Source organism: Salvelinus fontinalis, chromosome 32 (assembly GCF_029448725.1).
Source record: "Salvelinus fontinalis isolate EN_2023a chromosome 32, ASM2944872v1, whole genome shotgun sequence".
NCBI classification, from domain to species: Eukaryota; Metazoa; Chordata; class Actinopteri; order Salmoniformes; family Salmonidae; genus Salvelinus; species Salvelinus fontinalis.
In genome coordinates this window covers 37,609,996-37,632,540 of record NC_074696.1, presented here as the reverse complement: position 1 = coordinate 37,632,540, position 22,545 = coordinate 37,609,996, and the positions used below count along the sequence as shown (strand labels likewise).

Genomic DNA, 22,545 nt, shown 5'->3' with positions numbered 1-22,545 from the left:
GTTAATATAGAATATACCCTTTGAAGAAGACCACAAAGAATTCCTTAAATCAGATTTTTTATAGGAATAAAGGAATTTTGACATATCCCTCGGTCACTGTGTCACTTTTAGGAAGATTTTAATCCTCTTAATAAAATCATTTCTCCAAGTTTCACCATCATTGTAAAGCCCTTGTTTTTTTGTTGCGTGAACTGAACTCTCGTTTTAATGTGGCGAAACGTATTCCTTTTAAAATATTATTCCTTTTAATAGTCAAATCATAGAGTAAAATCAGGTGAGCTGGTTCCACTCTTTGTAGCCATTTTCTGGTGTTTGTGGTGGGAAACTGAGCGGGTCTGTAACGGGTGTCGTCGGAAGGATGAGACCAAGGCACAGTGTTCTTTGAGTTCCACATAATTTATTGACAAAGTGAAACTTTAGAAAAGAAAAAACAATAAAGAATACAACGACCGACCAGCTTCGTTGTGCAAACTACCTGCACACAAACAAAGAACAAGATCCCACACAGAAAGAGGGAAAAAAGGGCTGCCTAAGTATGATCCCCAATCAGAGACAACGAATGACAGCTGCCTCTGATTGGGAACCACACTCGGCCAGAAACAAAGAAATACAAAACCTAGAAATAAATAACATAGAATGCCCACCCAAATCACACCCTGACCAAACCAAAATAGAGACATAAAAAGGCTCTCTAGGGTCAGGGCGTGACAGGGTTGAGCAGAACACGTCAACCCTATTATCCATATATAGACAGGCTAGAAATGTTTTAAGAATTTCATTCAATTGCCACTCCTTCTCCAACACTATGACTGGGTGTGCAGGCTTTAATTCATCACAAGCACTAGCACACCTGACCCAAATAATCAAGGACACCAAAACCTGGGAGAGACAGAGAGAGAGAAAGAGAGAAAGAGAGAGAGAAAGAGAGAGACAGAGAGACAGATACAGAAACAGAGAGGCAGAGAGAGAGAGAGAGACAGAGAGAGAGAGACAGAGACAGAGACAGAGAGAGTGAGAGAGGGGGCAAGTGAAGCCCCTTAATTCCCACTGCACAAACAATATAGAAACCTCAAGGCAACTCTGATTTAATGCCAGTAGTTAATCCCTTGAGATGGTGGGCCAGTCTCAGCTCTACTCCCCACAGAACACAGTGTACAATACCGCAATAGCACATTTTTGAACATTTGTTTTTCTGCAAGAAACTACTGTTTGGGGGCTTGTCTGAGATTTGAACCCTGGACCTCTCATAGCTCAGTACGCTGTGAATCACCAGGATGATTCTTAAGAGTGTATGACAGTCTTGAAATAAAAGCTTTTCAGCCTTGTGTGTATGACCTTCAGGTGTTTCCATACAGACATTTTCATTTACAGAATGAGGTATGAAGATGAACCAGTCTCCACCCTCTTAATGGTTAACATGCGCCCAACATTGTGCTGTTCACTGCTCCCTCTGGTGACCTATCTGGGTAACACGTTTCTCTGATCTGGAATTCAGTATAATGGCAAAGTCCTTATAAGATGACATGTAAACAAGATTATTACCATTTGGTGTTTGTAAAAAATACAAAATCATTTAAAAAGTAGTATTTATTAAAAGGATGGTGCAGCAAAAGTACGTATGCATACGGTGCATTCGGAAAGTATTCAGACCCCTTGACTTTTTCCACATTTTGTTACATTACAGCCTTATTCTAAAATTGATTAAATCGTTTTTTCCCCTCATCAGTCTACACACAATACCCCACAATGACAAAGCAAAAACAGTTTTTTAGAAATTTTAGCAAATTTATTAAAAGTATAAAAGGATCACATTTACATAAGCAGTCAGACCCATTACTCAGTACTTTGTTGAACCACCTTTCGGGATTACAGCCTTGAGTCTTCTTGGGTATGACGCTACAAGCTTGGCACACCTGTATTTGGGGAGTTTCTCCCATTCTGCAACATCCCCACAGCATGCTGCCACCACCACCATGCTTCACCGTAGGGATGGTGCCAGGTTTCCTCCAGACGCGACGCTTGGCATTCAGGCCTGAGATGGTTGTCCTTCTGGAAGGTTCTCCCATCTCCACAGAGGAACTCTAGAGCTCTGTCAGAATGACCATTGGGTTCTTGGTCACTTCCCTGATCAAGGATCTCTGTACCCAAGAAGACTCGAGACCAAGGCCCTGACCAAGGAAGAGTTTTGGTGGTTCCAAACTTCATCCATTTAAGAATGATGGAGGCCACTGTGTTCTTGGGGACCTTCAATGCTGCAGAAATGTTTTGGTACCCTTCCCCAGATCTGTGCCTCCACACAATCCTGTCTCAGAGCTCTATGGACAATTCCTTCGACCTCATGGCTTGGTTTTTGCTCTGACATGCACTGTCAACTGTGGGACCTTTTATAGACAGGTGTGTGCCTTTCCAAATCATGTCCAATCAATTGAATTTACCACAGGTGGACTCCAATCAAGTTGTAGAAACATGTCAAGGATGATCAATGGAAACAGGATGCACCTGAATTCAATTTCGAGTCTCATAGCAAAGAGTCTGAATACTTATTAGGTATTTCTGTTCTTAATTTTTAAGCCTGTTATCGCTTTGTCATTATGGGGTATTGTGTGTAGATTGATGAGGGAAAAATACTTTCCGTACCTTGAGAGCTATGGACAAGGAAAGACAGCAGTCTTTGTTTTAGTTAAATTAGCCACTGCCACAACTGGCTAATATTGCAATTTTCATACCAAAAAACGATCAATCATTGTCTCCCGTTTAGCATTTTTTAAATGTCATGCCCAAATACGTTAACAAAGAGTTTATTTGGTGTCACAAACAAGAGCGATTTGACTGAAAAATATTGACAGTGAGAATATCAAATGAATAACATTTTGCCCCCATATATCACTTCAACATACCAGACAAACCTTCATATCAGACAGTGTTTTAATCCCCTAATTACTAAAATCAATTCATTATTTTATATATAATGTGTGACGTTTAATGAAAGGTGGATGTTACGGTAAAAGGAAGACCAGGCACAACTATGATCTGGAATAGCAGTAAGCTAAAGCCCAAAGGAAAGCATTTTTTAAATCTGCAGGAATAAGTTTGATCGGAGTAGGCAACTTTGTTGTCAACTTGTTGACCTGTGGTTCAGAGAAGGAAGAGGCGTTGTTTGACTCATGGCCTACTTACTGATACATCCACCGGTAGTACTTGGGAGAATATATTTAATCTCCATCACTAAGCGCTCGAACCATAATTGGTGGTGCTTTGATGTCAGACACTTCCTTCATCATCTTCACCACAAGGGAGATGATGTAGCATTAGCTGCCTATTGGTTCCCTTCTCATTCAAATCTACAATCTGTGATATGTATAGCTGTTATCCATCATTTTAATTCATTACCCTTTGATTCTCGTCAAATATAATATCATTTGTAAATGCCTCATGAGTTCAGCACAACTCTCTTCTATCAAGTCCCAAACATGTAAGGTTGTTTTACTCCATTGTAAACTGCCTTTGTAAACAACTTCGAGCTTTAAAGTAGGTTTACAATTATTATGTGGGTGTCATGGACTGTCAGTTCTTGCAGCAAGAGCGCCATCAATGAATTGGCAGATGCGTTGGAATGTTTACATTTCCCCAGCCTCATCCTTCACCTGTATACCAAAAACAAGGCTGGCGTGCTGCTGTTTTGCTGAAAAACAAATCACAGACTGCACCTTTAACGCTCACTAATCTGTTTAAAGGCCATCATGTAGAAGTTTGTGACTGGTTCTTTGTTTACCCGGCCACCCCCTGCAGTAATGACTGTGATTGATGTGTTTATGTGTTTCAACACGTGTATGCCTGCCTGCCTCAGCAGCTCAAAAATGACAACCATTTCGACAAGCGGCATGCTTAGCGATGCCTAACACTTTTACCGGCTAAATCCTCCTGAATTCGTATGTGCTTGAGCTTCCAGAGGATCTGTTTACACACGTAACCCTCAGATATACTGTAATTTGCCATGGCGAGAGTAAAATAAACTGTGACAGTGGCTGACGCTGACGCTTTGAAACGTGCACTGGGGCTGACATTTTGGACATTGTACCAGCTGAAAATGATCACATTTCATCAGATTACTGAAAACAGAAATATATAGAACAAAAATATGAATGCAATATGTGAAGTGTTGCTGGCATGTTTCATGAGATAAAATAAAAGTTTGCAGAAATGTTCCACACGCACAAAAAGCTTATTTTTCTAAAACAGGCATGTAAACTGATTTGTTTACATGCCTGTTAGGGAGCATTTCTCCTTTGCCAAGATAATCCATCCACTTTACAGGTGTGGCATATCAACAAGCTGATTAAACAGCACGATTAGTCCACCTTATGCTGTGGACAATAAAAGGCCACTAAAATGTGCAGTTGTCTCACACAAGACAATGCTGCAGACGTCTCAAGTGTTGAGGGAGCAATTGACATGCTGACTACAGGAATGTCCACCAGAGCTGTTGCCAGAGAATTGAATGTTCATTTCTCTACCACGTGTTTGATACCATTCCACTGATTCCGCTCCAGCCATTACCACGAGCCCGTCCTCCCTAATTAAGGTGCCACCAACCTCCTGTGGTATCCTCAGTCATGATAGCATTGATTAACTGGTGTCAGCAGACTAATTAAACTCTTCGTCAAGACCAGGAGTAATTTAGGCAAGACAGGGAATCAAATTTTGAAAGTCGTGAGCGATTTCATTAATGAGCTAAAGATGAAAGGAGCTTACAAAATGTTATCTGTGATGCTGATCCAAGTGTAAACCAGCAGAGGACGCCATCTTCCACTCTCCTTCTGTCCCTCTTTCACTTTCTACCTCTTATTTATTTAACCTTTATTTAACCTTTATTTAACCAGGAAAAGCCCATTGTATGTAGTTCTGTCCTTGAGCTGTTCTTGTCTAATGATGTTCTGTATTACATCATTCTGTATTATGTTTCATGTTTTGTCTGGACCCCAGGAAGAGTAGCTGCTGCTAGTAACATTTAATCATCTTCCATCACAATCCATTCAAGCATGTTATTTTCCTTTACTTGAGTTAAATTACTCTTAACACGGGGCAATCTCTGCACTCTGAATACATCTCGTCAGATGTGCAGGCTTTAGATGTACATCACTAATTAAGACAGAGGTTAACAAATGGATGGTGATAGATCACCATCATTACTAGCTGCATTACTCGCTGTTTGGGGTTTTAGGCTGGGTTTCTGTACAGCACTTCGAGATATTAGCTGATGTACGAAGGGCTATATAAAAAAAATTGATTGATTGATTGATTGATTGAGATCTCATGCTAGGCTATATCACTTGGGTGGTGGACATAGAATGGTAACAGGCACATAGATGTCCAGGGCAACGAAGGGCAATCAGTGTAAGTTACCACTGGACATTATAGTGCCACAGGATGTGATGCTGTCAATAGCACATGTTAAGTTGGTGGTTGAAGATATCCCTCTAGAGGTGTGGGGGCTGTGCTTTGGCAAAGTGGGTGGGGTTATATCCTGCCTGTTTGGCCCTGTCCGGGGGTATCGTCGGACGGGGCCACAGTGTCTCCCGACCCCTCCTGTCTCAGCCTCCAGTATTTATGCTGCAGTAGTTCATGATTCGGGGGGCTAGGGTCAGTCTGTTATAACTGGAGTATTTCTCCTGTCTTATCCAGTGTCCTGTGTGAATTTAAGTATGCTCTCTCTAATTCTCTCTTTCTTTCTCTCTCTCGGAGGACCTGAGCCCTAGGACCATGCCTCAGGACTACCTGGCCTGATGACTCCTTGTTGTCCCCAGTCCACCTGGCCGTGCTGCTGCTCCAGTTTCAACTGTTCTGCCTGCGGCTATGGAACCATGACCTGTTCACCGGACGTGCTACCTGTCCCAGACATGCTGTTTTCAACTCTCTAGTGACAGCAGGAACGGTAGAGATACTCTGAATGATCGGCTAAGAAAAGCCAACTGACATTTACTCCTGAGGTGCTGACCTGTTGCACCCTCGACAACCACTGTGATTATTATTATTTGACCCTGCTGGTCATCTATGAACATTTTAACATCTTGGCCATGTTCTGTTATAATCTCCATCCGGCACAGCCAGAAGAGGACTGGCCACCCCTCATAGCCTGGTTCATCTCTAGGTTTCTTCCTAGGCTCTGGCTTTTCTAGGGAGTATTTCCTAGCCATCGTGCTTCTACACCTGCATTGCTTGCTGTTTGGGGTTTTAGGCTGGGTTTAATTACAGCACTTTGTGACATCAGCTGATGTAAGAAGGGCTTTATAAATACATGTGATTGATTGATTGATGTTGGTTGGTCATTTAGGAGCCTTAAATAGGAGCCTTGTGACTCATAAGTTTAAGAGAATACAGAGAGAAGTTCAGGGCATTAAGTTTACATTTTATTGAACAAGACAATGATCCGTAAAACATATAATACGTTTCCCAAAAAGCATCAGAAAAAAAATGTCAGTTAAAGGGAAAGAAAGAAAAGAGAGAAGAAAAATCACAATCTCAAGTGTTTGGCTTTCCACAATCAGAGGTTACCCCATGTTTCTTCTTTAATCTTGTCTTTATTTTCTAAGAGAAACAAATGTGTAAATGAACAAGCTAAAAATAAAGTAACGAAGGCACATCTGGCTTGGTGGTGATAAAAAAGCAACGATGAATGTGAGATGACTAAACAAGCAGGGAAGGAAAAAGACCGGATTCAGATGAGCGTTATCGCTAACATTCACGGTTTGTATTTTTGGCATCAAACCTATTGGGGAGGAGGCTAATTTATTGGCAAACACACACAGCAACTCCTGCTACAGCGAGAAGTAGTTAGCAGATGCCTTGAGCATAAAACAACAGAACTAAACTAAACAGACTGCTGACTCATTGGTCATTGATAATAACAAACCCAGGGGCCCCAATGATTGTCTTTTTTAAGCTCAATATATCAACACATCTTCAATTTTGAGTCTTTTTTTTATAGGCAATACACAAAACAGTATAATATATTTGATGACAATATGAAATACATAAAATACACAAAATAAATAAATAGAATCACAGTTTATAAAACCAAACAATGAACAATTAATTTCCCTTTGAACTCTGACCTGTGTAAGGGCTATAAAATACAGATGTGATTGTCTGATACTGCAGCACTTTATGCGAGCCCGCCGCCCACAGCCATATGTTTTCAAAATGGCAGCGGGACTCTTTTTGCACAGAGAAGAAGTTGAGCTACCCATAGTTCCATGCAGCATGCAGACATTCCCTTTAAAAGAAACCATAGAGACCGAATCACCACCAAAAGCCAATGACAGTTGCTTTCAAAGTGATTGTCACATCAAAAAAGTATAATATTGAAGTAATGCACTAACTATGATGGACTAAAGAACAGTGGGGTAGGCAGTTACTGTGATCCATTTCTCCATGTGTCCGTATATCTGTCTACCTGTCTGTCTACCCCGTCCGTCTACTTTTAACCATCTATATAGTATATCTATTTTTTTTATGTTGTGTCTATCAATCATTAGTGTCTATAGTATCTATCTATTTATTTACATACATATCTACATTAGTACATGTGCTTTTTGTTCCTGTTTCTGTCTTTTTCTTTGCGTCTTTTTTTATTTATTTAACAAGTTAATGTACTTAGTGAGTATAGGCTTGCTTCTCTCGGTGTCTGTTGAGGTGACACTGACAGATCAATGCCCTCGTGGAATTGTGCGACTCAAGCTCTTTGGAACACGCAGAACCAATGATTTGTTCCCATGACTCAGCAAGAGTTCGACTCAACTTTTTGTTTATTGCACCCTGCAGTAAGCACTCTGTGGAAAGAACATAGTCATATGCTGACTGACTTATGTATCAGCAAAAAGATATCTCAAGGCGTGCTGTGCGCCTTCTGTCTGGCCTAAACCACCCCGCTGCTCTACATCGATGTGTTGTGCTTGAAGTAGACGATACAATGGAGGAATGCAAAGACATGGACAACATTGAAAAAGTATAAAGCCTGGTGTCTGCAAGTAGCCCTGGGAAAAGTGAGCCAGCTGTTTTGAAACAAGCCACGATCATGCCATGCAGAGTAATAAGGACTAAAATCCACAAACCGTTTTTATATTCATTGACTGACAACTTCAATACCCGTTAAAGTAAAATGTACACTTTTTTTTCTTTCAATTTCACACGGAAACTGACACCCCGATACATAGAGGCTCTGGAAACACTTACACTAGTTATTGTTATGTGCAGACATTTAACCGGCAATATATTAAGCATCAATATAATACTATTTACAGTGTTCATTGATAATTTGGTTCACCTTGACATCGTTGACCAACATGACACGGTCTAACATAATTGTTCATCAATGATGTTTTGCACATTTGTGTTTCAGTACATAAAAGGCTTTAGAATAAGACTAAAATATAAAATATTAAAATACATATTTTGCTATGTGTAAAATATACAGCATATATTAGAGAGCATATTAACCACTTAATCTACATAAAATGGTACTAATGGCAGTATTCTCCAATACATGCCGTGTATTTTGACACTCTGAAAATACAATCCTTATAATTTGAACTTAATTTGACTTAAATGTAAGCAGTAATCTTTCCTGTGGGGGGGAATTACGAGCGCATTGATAATTGTGTGTGCATTGTGTGCTTCGCTGTAAACCAAGATGTCACATTTCGTTACCCTAATAATGCAGTATTACCAGCTCTTGCAATTTAGACTGAACCCAAAACATGAGTCATGTTGCAATGTTATAAAACAGTGACAACATCATTTTGTTCATACTGCCATAAAATGGCATTTTGGTCTGAGGATGCTTACTGGACGGTGTAACATTGCAACTTTCAAACAACCAGTTTCGGGTGATATTTTCTGGTGATATTTTTGAATGATGTTTCCGGTGATATTACCTTGCCTGAATCACAACAGTAGGAAACACTGCATTTAGGATTTGACCACATCGGGAGGCTGGAGTTGAGCCGATCTTTCCAGAGACTCTGTGCTGTTCAATGTAACCGAGTAGAGGCACGGTGTTGTTGTTGTTGTGTCGTTATGGAGACCTGAACGTCACCTGCTAAACATACATGGCTGCCGACACAAAGCTTTCTCCGCGGGCCACAGCGGCCGACGGCGGCTCGTCGACATGGTGATCGTCCGCGTCAGAGTACGGCGGCAGGGCTTCGTCATTTAGCGTGTCGTCGACATCGGCATACTGTATCGAGTCCTCCAGGACAGCAGGGCCGCCACCATTAGCAGCCCCACCAACGGTGTCATCGTCGCACGCATCCAGATCCTGTAACATCAACAGATCCTCGCTTGAACCAGCTACAAGAACTCTCAAGACGTGATATGGTAGGCAAAATCCACTCCTTGACCATGCATTGCTTCATAGTTTCACAATAGGATCCATTTTTTCAAAATAGTCAAGCTGTTGAGGTACCATGGAGGCAGAATGTTATAATATAGTTAAAAAGGGTGAGTGATCTGACGATAAAGTTGATCGAGGCTGATTGGAGAGTCTAGAAAGCAGCCAGTTGTCCCTCATTAAAGGACATTTCGATATACAGTAGCCTACAGGTAGTAAATCAATGACTTTAAGCAGCACTATGTGAATATGGAGAGAGTCCAGGGTCGTCTTCATTAGGCACCCAATGGTAAACAACAGACTAACACATGGAGTAAAACTACCTGGACTTAAGTACAACAAGAAACATTCATTTTTGTTTTCTGGTGTGACCTAATGATCACGACCTAGAGTTTGGGGGATGTCCTCTTACCGTGACAGGCTCTCCGCTGGTCTCGTAGTAGACGTTACTGAAAGGATGGGTCTCCGTCAACTCCGTCAGCCCTGAGTCCGTGACAGGCTTGTTCAGCTGTGGGGTAGTGGAGAGGTCAAAGTCGGATAACTGGGCCACTCATCTCCGATCAATAGACATTATCCCAATTAAGAACTGCACTACTGCATGTGGTTATGAAGCACTATATTGTATCACTCCAATAAAGTATCCTTCTGCTCGGCAGGATACATTACGAGTAAGAATTTCAGATTAGTCCCATGTACCGGGTAGTGCTGTGACTGACTCCCTTTTTTTTCTTTTAATAACGTGCCCAACATACAGACATTTTCTCTGGCCCAGATCGTAGAATATGCATATAATTTACAGATTAGGATAGAACACACTCCAAATTTTCCAAAACTGTCAAAATATTGTCTGTGAGAAAAATAATACTTATTCTGCAAACGAAAACCTGAGAAAAAGTAACCCGGAAGTGAATTTTTTTTTTTTTTTTTAATCTGTGTTTCCTGGCCCGTCTAACCTCCATTTAAAGGGGTATCAACCAGATTCCTTTTCCAATGGCTTCCTCAGGCTGTGACCAGGCTTTAGACATTTTCAGGCTTTTATTTTGAAAAATGAACGAGTTTTTTCAAAACTAGTCAAGTGTCCTGCGAATATTTCCTGCGCACGAGAGAGGGGCACCCCATTTTCCTTTTGTCTCTTAATGAATAGGTTATGCTCCGGTTGAAATATTATCGATTATGTTTGTTAAAGACAACCTGAGGATTGATTATAAAAAACATTTGAAATGTTTCTACGAACATTTCGGATACTTTTTGGGATTTGTCGAACGGAACACGGCTTTTGTTTTCTCAAAATAATGCGCAACCCAAATGCCGTTTTTTTGAGATAAAAGTAATATTTATCGAACAAAAAGAAGATTTGTTGTGTAACTGGGAGTCTCGTGAGTGGAAATGTCCGAAGATTATCTAAAGTAAGCGATTAATTTGATTGCTTTTCTGACTTTCGTGACCATGCTAATTTGGGGCTAGCTGTTGTAGCATTGAAAGCTACACTCACAAAAGCTTGGATTTCTTTCGCTGTAAAATATATTTTCAAAATCTGACACGTTAGGTGGATTAACAACAAGCTAAGCTGTGTTTTGGTATATTTCACTTGTGATTGCATGATTATAAATATTTTCAGTAATATTTTTGAATTTGGCGCCCTGCAATTCAGCGGTTGTTTAGGAAAGTGAACCCGTATTCGGTATCCGTAGCGCAGAGAAGGTAAATAACTGCCGCCACACTACTCCCACCTCTTCCTTTTCTCGGCTCATTCCAGGGAGGATTTGGTTGGTAGGAACTCTATGTTAGAGTGTATAAGCGCAGAAGTATACCCGCAGCTTTTCAATAGCTTGGAGCAGCTAGCTCGAACACCCACAGAGAGCAGTTGGTGAACCCAATAGTAGACTGGCCTGCGCCGCCTTTGGAGTACGCATGTGCTTAGCTCGCCTGGAGGGGATAAAGGCCACAGTACAGTCCTCCCCATCTGATGACCGTATTCCCCCTTCTGGGGTAATGCTTAGTCGCAGAAGCACCCTTTTGGCCGCTTTGGCCAAACCCCCACCACCAAACTCAGTATGGCTGAGGAGTTGATCTGCCTTGAACATCAGGTGCAAAGTCCGCGGGAGGAAGTGGACGCTTTACGGTGGGATGATGATGGCGACAAACCTCTCTCCACCCTAGAGACAAGTTGGAGTTGGGTGACAGGGCTTCAGTGTTCCAAGCAGATCAGGGATCGACCCAGTTCACAGCGCCATCTGTAGCTGGGAGCGCTGTTATGGAGGCACCTCCGGTGGTGAAGGAAGCAACATGGGAGCTTTTAGGTAGAGTGGCTAACGCTCTTGATATCAAGCTGGAAGAAGCACCATCTGAGCAGCTCCTTATCCCCATCTGCCCCAAGTTCGCTTTGGCTCTCCGCAAATACTGGAGTAAGATTGGAGGGCGCTTCTGTTTCGACAACCTGACCAGGCCGTGGACTAACCTAAGGGATGCAGATTCCTTGGGGCTAGAACACTATCCGGTGATGGATGACAAAGTGGCTGCCATGATCTTCCCTGACAAGGAGATCATTGACAAGGTGCATCGGCTCAAACCAGGACCTGAAAGAGTAAGCAATGAATGGCTGCAAAGCATTTTCGGCACCCTCTTCATCATGTTATGTGGTGACAAGCTTCTTAAGGAGGCCACAGAGGTGTCAAGGCTGCTCACTATGCTCCAGACAGACTTGGCACATGCCAACGGCAAGGCTTTGGCTTCAGTGGTGACTTCACACCACCATCTTTGCCTGGCACAGTCTAAACAGCCACCGCCAGTTCAGAAAACATTATTGGAGTTCCCCTTCATGCCAGGTTCCACCTTTGGGCCAAGGATTGGCAACATCATACAGCAGACTACAAAACTGCGCAAAGACAGAGACTTTGGCAACTATGTGCCCTACTGCCTCCACTTGGAGGAGCTGGAAGACAGGGCAGGTTGTCTCGAGGATGCTCCAGCAACGTCTTGGTTCCCCTCCACCCAAAGCCGAGACAACAGGGGCAGGAAAATAGTAACTGGCATTTTATGCCATGACAGCACACGGACAGGCTTCATGACCACCCTTATAAGCAGCAGCACAATGTGATGGCAGCCGGCCTTGGCTGTCTCTCACAGGCCCAAAATACAAACTGGAAGAGGCAGGTGGGTACTGGACAAAGTCCTGGAGGGATACAAGCTCCAGTTCCGATGCTGGCTGCCACCCTATAGGGGCATCTGGGTCACTTCGTGGTAGATGCGGTGAGGAAGGAGGCACTCCGCCTAGAGATAGCCTCGATCGTGAGCAAGGACGCAAATCAGGAAGGTAGAGCCGCTAGGACGGCTAAGTGGGTTTTACTCCACATCTTTCAGTTCCCGAAAAAGGACGGCAGCTTTCGGCCGATCCTGGACCTACGCGGCCTCAACAAATGTTTAAAGGAGCTCAAGTTCAAATGCTCACGCCAGCATGGGCGTAGCAGGCAATCTCGAGTGGCTAATGGTTCATCACGCTCAACCTGAAGGATGCATACTTCCACGTTCCTGTTCATCGAGATCACTGGAAATAAATCCGGTTTGCTTTCAAAGGATTGGCTTACGAATTCAAAGTCCTCCCGTTAGGCCTATCACTGGCGCCTCGTACTCGTACATTCACAAAGTACATGGATGCAGTCCTAGCGCCTATCATGTCCCAGGGAATTCTAGTGCTGAACTACCTGGACGACTGGCTGGAGAGTGCCACAGCAGACAAGGATAATCTTGAAGCACATTCAAGACCTGGGCCTCACCATAAAAAGGGAGAAGAGAAACATGACTCCCTCAAAGATGATTATCTTCCTGGGGATGTTGATCGACTCAACTCTTATGAGAGCACGTCTCCCTCGGGTGAGATTGGGGAAGATACATGCCTACCTAGACCGTTTCCAGCTTGGACGAGCCATGTCCGTATCAGAGTGCCAGAAGTTACTCGGCCTACTCACGTCGGCTTCTCTGTTGATTCCGCTGGGCCTTCACCTCAGGCCACTCCAGAGATGGTTAAACTCTCATCATCTACACTAGACGACACAGACCTTGTCAGCCATCGGTGACGAATGCATGTGTGAGGGAGGACTCTGTTGAAATAGTACTCACTCCTTTCTGTTGGAGGGTGTGACACTGAACAGAGTCCACCGCAGGGAGCTAGTGTGCACCGATGCCTCGCTAGCGGGTTGGGGGGGCAGTGTTCATAGGCATGGCAGCGAGTGGACGCAGGAGCCTCCAAAGGAGTGGCGAGCACATCAATGTGCTGGAGCTCAGGGTAGTTCGCCTGGCACTCCAACAGTTCCTGCCCTGCATGGAGGGGAAGCATGCCCTGGTTAGATCAGACAACACCACGGTAGTGGCGTATCTCAATCAACAGGGGGGACTGAGATCACGGCACCTCCACGAAATGGCTCTGGAGCTCTTACTGTGGGCTCTGACCCGCTAGGTGTCACTGCGGGCAGCGGACATGCTTTCGAGAAGTGGCCCAGCGGAAGGGGACTGGAGTCTAAATGCTCAGGTGGTGCTACAGCTGTTCGGGAGAGCACAGGTGGACCTGTTTGCATTTCAGAAGAACACTCATTGTCCCAGCTGTTTCTCGATGTCAGACCCTCTCGCCCTCTGGGTTTGGATGCCCTCGCTCACGATTCCCCGGCAACGACACTTTATGCGTTCCCACCACTTCAACTAATCATAGCTACACTAGACAGGGTCAGCTTGAAGGGCCACCGGCTGCTCCTGATACTGGCTGACGACCATGGTTCTGCCTCCTGTTGTGCCTCCTCTCTGGGACCCCATGGAAGCTACCACTGAGACCCGACCTGCTCTCTCAGGCTTGGGGGATGCCGTGGCATCCGCGCTGCCTCCAGCTTTGGGCTTGGCCCGAGAGAAGTAAATGGGCAAGTTTAGACATTCAAGACAATGTGGTGAACACGTTGCAGAACGCCAGGGTTTCTTTGACCAACGCATTATATCAAATGCGGTGGGACATATTCTGGTGTGGGAGTCATAATGTTGCCCCAGAGTCGTGTGATATACAAATGGTTTTACACTTTTTACAATCACTACTTGATGAAGGCCGAGAGTCATCCAATTTGCGAGTGTATTTGGCCGCAATTTTGGCATGTCATGACGATCGCCTGGAGGGACCCATGGCCACCCATTGCTCTCCAAGTTTATGAAGGGAGTTAGACATCTGCGTCCAGCGTCCAGCCAAGGCCTGTTCAGTGCCAAACAGACCTTGATGTGGTGGTGTCAGCACTTGCTAGGCCAGGTCAGCGTCTTTGAAGCACCTATCCATGAAGGTGGCATTCCTGTTGGCTATTACCTATTATCTTATTTTACTCTTGTCTGGCCATGCCTAGTTCACAGATAAATCTGGTATTGTGATACCATATTAGAGTGATCCAATATAGTGCTACAGAACGAAGGTTATGTATGTAACCGCGGTTATGTGAGCTATTGGATCACTCCAATCCTCTTGTCGGTGATCTACGGCGCCTTGAAGAGGACATGGGGTGGGAGTACTGTGGCAGCAGCTATTTAAGGGGGTCAGCCACAGCACTACTCGGTATCCGAGACCAATCTGAAATTCTTACTCAGAATGTATCCTGCATAGCAGAAGAATACCATACTGGAGTGATCCAATAGCTCACATAACCGTGGTTACATACATAATCTTTGTTTATGACCTTCACCAATAATGAGCCCTGAATGACAGGGACGTGGACCACTCACCATTTCAGTGGAGCTGCCGGCCTTCACAGGGGGAGGGGGCTTGTGCTTGGGAGGACCACTGATTGGATGAGAGAAGAGAGGGCAGGAGAAGAGGTTAGTGCTACTCACTTTGTCCATACCTAACAGATTCATTTTGGACTGAATAAAACTTCATTGATTGGAGGAAAGATAGGTATTTGTTAAGTCATATATTGAAAGAAACATTTGCTGGGAGCGGAATACTCACTCCCCATTCACGGCATTCTGCTTGCGTTTGCGAACCAGAATGATGACAGCGCCGACGATCGCCAGCAAGAAGAGAACCACACCAATGATGCCTCCGATGATTCCAGCCGTCGACGGCCCTGCTGTAATCTTACGCTGCTCTGAAAGAGAAGACAACGCGGAGGACTTAGGACTTACACCAATTCAAATGAATGTGTCATAACTCCTTGTGACAGAGATAAGGGCTGGGAAAATGTGTTAGAATCAGAATCCAATCAGAAGTTTTAAATGAAAACAGCTGAACTGAAGAACAGGGACCTGTTCAGGAGGATGTTCTAGGACATTCGGATAGATATGTATCGCAGAGAACAGATATGATTGGTCATTCTATTTCTATCTGCAACATCCAGAACGTTTCTCATCACTGAATACACCCGAGGAAATCAGCCCTGTTAGGCATTTAATCCTTGCCAGACATCTTATCATCCGACGATGTTCCAAGTAGACCTCCGCCTCCTTGCTCAATTATGTCTGTGTTTGTGATTTCCAGAGGGCACTGAGGCTGAGTGAGGCGTCTAAATTGAATGTAAAAGCCTCTCATTACGTTGGTTTTAACCAGCTTGCAGTTTCCACAGATGGCCACTGGGGGCGACAAGATCCCATTGAGGATAATAATGGTGTACTTTCTCTTTGCGGCCACATGGTGTGCTGTTGCCAAGCTAAAGTCTCACTGCTGATAGTGAGTGAGAATATACATTACTTTGTCGATTCTCCCTCCGGCTAGGCTTGCATCCATATCAAAGATTCCAAATATGGGTGATTCCACTGGGAGTGGTGCAGCCCCACGCATCTGTTAGGTGTGTGTGTAGAGGAGTCTGCTGAATCTACGCCCGGGGACACATCCAGAGATGCACCCTCATACAAACAACGCCAGTCACAACTGAAAAGAGATCGGCCAGCTTCAATCATTTATTATCACGAAAACATGAAATGGAGGGAGGGAGAGAGCGAGAGAAAGATGGGGTAGTGGCCAGGGCTGTCTCGGTCCTAAATTGTTCTCTCTCATTCTCACAGCTGGATACGTGGACACACACAGACACACACAGAAATCTATACAGACAGAAGCCCCCCCCCCCCCCCCCCCCCCCCCCCCCCAGCCTATTGGCATCCCTCTGTGGGTAACCTAGCCGTTTATCTGATGTGCTGGATATCAAAGTTTACATTCGCAGCGTTTACCATTGATGTTCTCCACTGATAAACTGTATTTTCAATAAATAATGAGTCATGTTAGTTACTGCATCAAAAACAAGCCATCTAACACGGAGGAAATTAACTGGGTTGTATTCATTAGGGCAAACAGCAGTCAAACCCCTTAAAACAATTGACAGAAGAGCAATAACAACAGCTTGTTTTAGTTAAGTCCAGAAAGTCCCACCCCTGTTTCTTATGTTCAGTGCCTAATGAATATAACCCTGTTTGAAGGATGGAGTGGGCTGAGGGAAGGATGTAGAGAAACAGAGGATTGGATTGGCTGGAAAAAGGAGGGTAAAGATACAGAGAACAAGGGGTGGCTTGGCAAGAGAACAAGGGCCAAGACAGGGGGGAGAGAAAGAGAAAGGAATGAGAACAGATTTTGTCAGGGTGGATATAAGACTGGGGTGTGGTGGAGAGGAGCTCAATGAAGACTTATTAGCTCACATAACAGATGTGATGAGAATAGACAAACCTCTTAGCACTCACAAACACACACACACACACACACACACACACACACACACACACACTAAGACACACACCTAGCCAGTCATCCTAACATATTCTACAGCATATCCCTTCCAGTTGAGTCACTTACCACACACAGAATAGCTAGCTTTTACAAACTGAATCAAAAAAGAGGGGAGGCATTGAGTGCGTGATACTATCCTGTCAGCCCAGATTGAAAGAATGAGACTATCCCGACTCCATCACATGCTACACAGTCACATATTAATGTGTCTCATATATAAATAAATGTGGGAGGATGGAGGGATAGAGAGATGGGAGGGAAGGATGGTGCTAGGAGGGAGGGCAGAAGAGAGTGATAGGGGTGCGAAGACCCTGCAGTGGGGCCAAGAGGCAGACTTTAAAGGTCCTCCGTCTCCATGGGATACGGTTTAAGTGACAGGGAGGAACAACTCGCGAAACAACCACTCACAGTCGGCCGGGCCTTCATCGCCATTGGCATTCTGCTGCTCCACTCCTCCGCAAAACTCCCAACTGGAACATCTCTCTCTAGCGCTCGTTCTCCATCTCTCTCGCGCTCCATTGCTCACTTTCCCTTCACTGGCAAGTAAGCTCCGAAATGTTCTCTCTTAGTCAGACAGCGGTACACACACACACACACACACACAGCCCTTTTAGGACCATCTTGCCTCTAGCTGACTGAAAACTGATACATTCAAAAATGGATACATTCAAATACTACATAATTACCTTTTAGTTTAATAACTAACCATTACAAACTTGTACAGTAAGTGCTGGAGCTAGACGGGGAGCGAATGAGTGAAAGAAAGGACAAAGAATGGAGAGGGGGAGAAGGAGGGAGAGAGAAGACTAAAAGCTTCACAAAGATAACGATAATGGAGATATGAAGTTGAAAATCTGTCGACAGGGGGAAACATTATTCGGCTCCTTACTGCCTTGTGCTTCGAGGGCAACAGAGAATTACCACTGACAGCAACCTCCCCCTCTTCTAAGTGTTTTCTTTACCCCTCCCTTTCTCTATCCAACTCTCCGTCCCTCCCTCTTTCTCTCTCCCCAGCCATCTTAGTGACCTAGTGTGTTCCCGGCTTCCCGCCTGCACCATCGAGTCAAGCCCTCTCTCCTTCTTACACACACACTATCCACTTTGCAGGGCCATCTGTGATTGGAGGACAGTCTTGCAGGAGTGTTTCACTGATGGGCTCGTTAGCATCCCACAAGCATACATCTTATCTTACCCCATTGCTCACCAGTGAACTGTACAACGCAACACACACAGAGACCTTTAGCACCGCCAGGGATGACAGTTGATCCAAAAGTCATTGGATCGTGACGCCTCATGGTAACACTCACAAACACACCCGTGCGGCAGGTAGCCTGGCGGGTAGGAGCGTTGGGCCAGTAACCGAAAGGTTGCTGAATCGAAGTACCGAGCTGACAAGATAAAGAGCTGTCGTTCTGCCCCTGAGCAAGGCAGTTAACCCCCTGTTCCCCGGGCGCCGAAGACGTGGATGTCGATTAAGGCAGCCCCACCCGCACCTCTCGGATTCAGAGGTGTTGGGTTAAATACACAAGACATATTTCGGTTGAATGCATTCAGTTGTACAACTGACTAGGCATCCCCCTTTTCTGCATGTGTACGTTCGTGTGTGTCTCTCTTAGGGTTTAAAAGTGTAGCTTTCATCCAAAACTATCAAATGCCAGCGATGCCCTCTTTTTTCCATGCCGGTCAATTCTCCCCGTGTTTCGGTTTCCCTCCATCGGTCTGCCACTTAGTGGATTAAAAGCACTCTCCTAGTTCACCTCCTCATATAGCATGACTGGACCAGAAAATTGTGTTTCTCTACGAAAATGATGCCGAAATGAGTTTATCATCGTTGCAAATGCCTCCAACCACTCCATTCCCAGGGATTAAACTAGGTCAAATAGGCGCGAGACAGCAACAGCCACTTCAGAGGCTTCATTTCGGCTCCAGCGTCCCCTGATCTTTGCCTTAAAACAGGTCACGTACCCAGTGACTGCCACTCATCTGGGTCAAGTAGACCAGGGCTGGGCTTCGGGGGCCGTGGCTGCCGCCATGGCGCTTATTACCTGGTAACCTTCCGCATACGTAATGAGGCCTGGGTGTTTGCAGAGCCACGGAGGGCTCTTGCCGTGTCAAGAGAGCAGTGTGTGTGTGTGTGTGTGTGTGTGTGTGTGTGTGTGTGTGTGTGTGTGTGTGTGTGTGTGTGTGTGTGTGTGTGTGTGTGTGTGTGTGTGTGTGTGTGTGTGTGTGTGTGTGTGTGTGTGTGTGTGGAGCTCAGAAGGGCATGAAGCAGAAGGTTTAAGCTCCACTGAGCTGGGTGTCTCCAGACCAACAGGCATTTATACTAGCGTGTCTTAGTGGCCACTGCTGCTGGTGCCAAGTAGCATCAAGCAGAGCCACAGCTAATCTACTGAGATCTCGCCCTAGTTGGTCCCGGTGCATTTGAATAACTATCTGGAGATTAAGCTGAGGTCAGTCAGTGACACTGCATGCGTGTGAATTTGTCAGATTGTGCCGCTATATCCATCTGTCTGTGTGTGTCAGTACATGCTACTGTGAGATAGATAGATAGATAGATAGATATCTATCTATGCGCGTGTGTGCGCCCCCTGACTGTGACACTATTCCCTCCAGCCCCCTCCCTCCCTCCCTCCATCCACCCCCCTCTGCGGGGAGCAGTATGCTTCCTGCCATCCAGTGCCACAGCGAATCACAGCCCACACTCTCATACTGCCACTGCTGGCCCTCTGGCCCTGGGCAGACAGTCTTACCCTTCTCTCAGCCCAAGGGCTCCACCACGCCCCCCGGCTGTCCTTGGGTCGCTATCGGTCATCTGTCCCCCACTGAGTGACCTTCCCCTCACACACAATCAGACACAAGGATAGCAGAACACATAGACACACACAAAGATGGGTCGACACACACACTTTCAAAGTCTCCTCCTCTTCCTGCTATATGCAGCATCAGTCCCTGATATAAACATTGCCAGTGACAATGACACAGGAAACATATGCCGGGCTAAAACGGTTTAATAGGCTTAAAGCCCTCCTGATACAAGCCTTTTCCCCTTTACTTTATCCTTTGAGAGCCTCTCTGTGTTTAGGAACTGTTTTAGGAGGGTTTAACAACATGCCATGGATTGTGTGTAGACACCTCAGGTATGCAGGTATTTCCGCTAACAGTCAAAATAATGGCCACCGCTTTCTTCCCACAAAATACAATTGCAGCTTGTTTATATGTGACTGATTCGTTGCAGCTGGAGATTTTATCATTGGACAGACCCACACACACACACACACACACACACAACCCCCCTTCACACACACACACATACACACACACACACACACAACCCCTGCAGAACTAACATCTGATTTTTCTTAGTCTGTCGGGAACCAGGCGCTTCATCATTCTCCAAAAATGCCTCCCTCCACCCCCCCATCCCTCCCTCTCTACCCTACACACTCATCCATCTCCTCTCTGTTCCAGTCTTATAAAAATCTTGTTGTAAGTCTTCCCCCCTCCCCCCCCCCTCTCCAACAAACCACAACAGAGTTTTTCAGAGAATGGACAGATCAGAATGTGCTGACTACAAGGGAGAAGCCCAGAGTGCACTTAACCCCCATTTGTGTCTTTTAGCACCTAATTTGCTTTTCCCGGACTGTGGTTTGGAGGGGAGAGTGGGAATGAAAGAATGAGAGCGAGAGAAAGAGAGAGATCAGAAAGAGCGAGAGAAAGAAAAAGGGCAAAATGGCCTTATGGAGAGAGAGAAAAATGAGCTCCCTTGAGTGCATCGGTCTGAGACGGTCTGTTAGCTGTTAGCAGCTAACCACTAATAGTGTAGCAAGCCACAAAGTTTTGCTACGCTAACGACGGTAAAGGTCTCTGGGATGGCTAGCCACAACGGAACTAAAAGGGCAGGTCCTGCGAGGCCATGGCTGGAGTGTGTTTAATGGAGCTTCTCCATCCTGGAGGGGGAAATCAATCATTTCCAGGCCCAGGGACAAGTATTAGTCTGTGGCGACCTAAATGCCAGAACCGGACAAAAATCTGACACCCTCAGCACACAGGGGGACAAACACCTGCCTGGAGGTTACAGCATTCCCTCCCCCATATGCCCCCCCTACGCACAACTATGACAACATAACCAACAAAAACGGGTCACAACTCCTGCCGCTCTGTCGCACGCTGACTATGTACATAGCCAATGGTAGGCTTCGAGGGGACTCCTATTGTAGGTACACCTATAGCTCATCTCGTCAGTAGTACTGTAGACTATTTTATCACTGAACTCAACCCAGAGTCTCTCAGAGCGTTCACAGTCAGCCCACTGACACCTCTATAAGATCACAGCAAAATCACACTCTACTTGAACAGAGCAATACTCAATCATGAGGCATCATAGCCAAAGGAACAGAGTAATATTAAGAAATGCTATAGATGGAAGGAATGCAGTGTGGAAACCTACCAAAAAAACAATTAGGCAACAACAAATTCAATCCCTTTTAGACAACTTCCTGGACAAAACGTTCCACTGTAATAGTGAAGGTGTAAACTTGGCAGTAGAAAATCTTAACAGTATATTTGACCTCTCAGCTTTCCTTTCAAATCTAAAACATTTCAAACAGAAAACTAAAGAAAACAAGCAACAATGACAAATGGTTTGATGAAGAATGCAAAAACCTAAAAGAAATGGAGAATTACTTAAACAATACAGAAACAGCACATTAAATCAGCTCATTGTAATTGAAGATTCCATAGACTAACCAATTCTGGGAAAATTGGAAAACACTAGAACAAAAACAAAGAATTATCTATCCAAAATGAAGATGTTTTTGTAAACCACTTCGCCAATCTTTTTGGCTCTGTAACAAACAGCAAAAACATATACATGATCAAATACAAATCTTAGAATCAACTATTAAAGACTACCAGAATCCACTGGATTCTCCAACCACCTTGAATGAACTACAGGACAAAATACAAACCTTCCAACCCAAAAAGGTATGTGGTGTTGATGGTATCCTCAATGAAATGATAAAATATACAGACAACAAATTCCAATTGGCTATACTAAAACTCTTTAACATCATCCTTGGCTCTGGCATCTTCCCCAATATTTGGAACCAAGGACTGATCACCCCAATCCACAAAAGTGGAGACAAATTTGACCAATAACTACCGTGGGATATGCGTCAACAGCAACCTTGGGGAAATCCTCTGTATTATCATTAACAGCAGACTTGTACATTTCCTCAGTGAAAACAATGTACTGAGCAAATGTCAAATTGGCTTTTTACCAAATTATCGTACGACAGACCACGTATTCACCCTGCACACCCTAATTGACAAACAAACAAACCAAAACAAAGGCAAAGTCTTCTCATGCTTTGTTGATTTCAAAAAAGCCTTCGACTCAATTTGGCATGAGGGTCTGCTATACAAA

The 22,545-nt window shown here is 44.6% G+C and overlaps 1 protein-coding gene across 3 annotated transcripts in view; it reads right to left on the bottom strand.

Annotated features, from left to right (window-relative positions):
* Positions 1-22,545, bottom strand: part of LOC129831252 (nectin-2-like) — a 93,230-nt gene that overhangs the window by 6,443 nt on the left and 64,242 nt on the right. For 2 of the 3 annotated variants that reach the window (XR_008755689.1, XM_055894456.1), the window contains exons 7-9: positions 15,357-15,495; positions 15,131-15,188; positions 9,801-9,896 (exon numbers count right to left, since the gene is read on the bottom strand). Coding sequence is in view for 2 of the 3 variants with exons in the window: in XM_055894456.1 (XP_055750431.1) it covers positions 9,801-9,896; positions 15,131-15,188; positions 15,357-15,495 (293 nt within the window). In the remaining variant the exon portion in view is untranslated. Of the gene's footprint in view, positions 1-6,394; positions 9,317-9,800; positions 9,897-15,130; positions 15,189-15,356; positions 15,496-22,545 lie in introns of those variants that run through there. The other variant, XM_055894454.1, reaches the window with a different exon arrangement.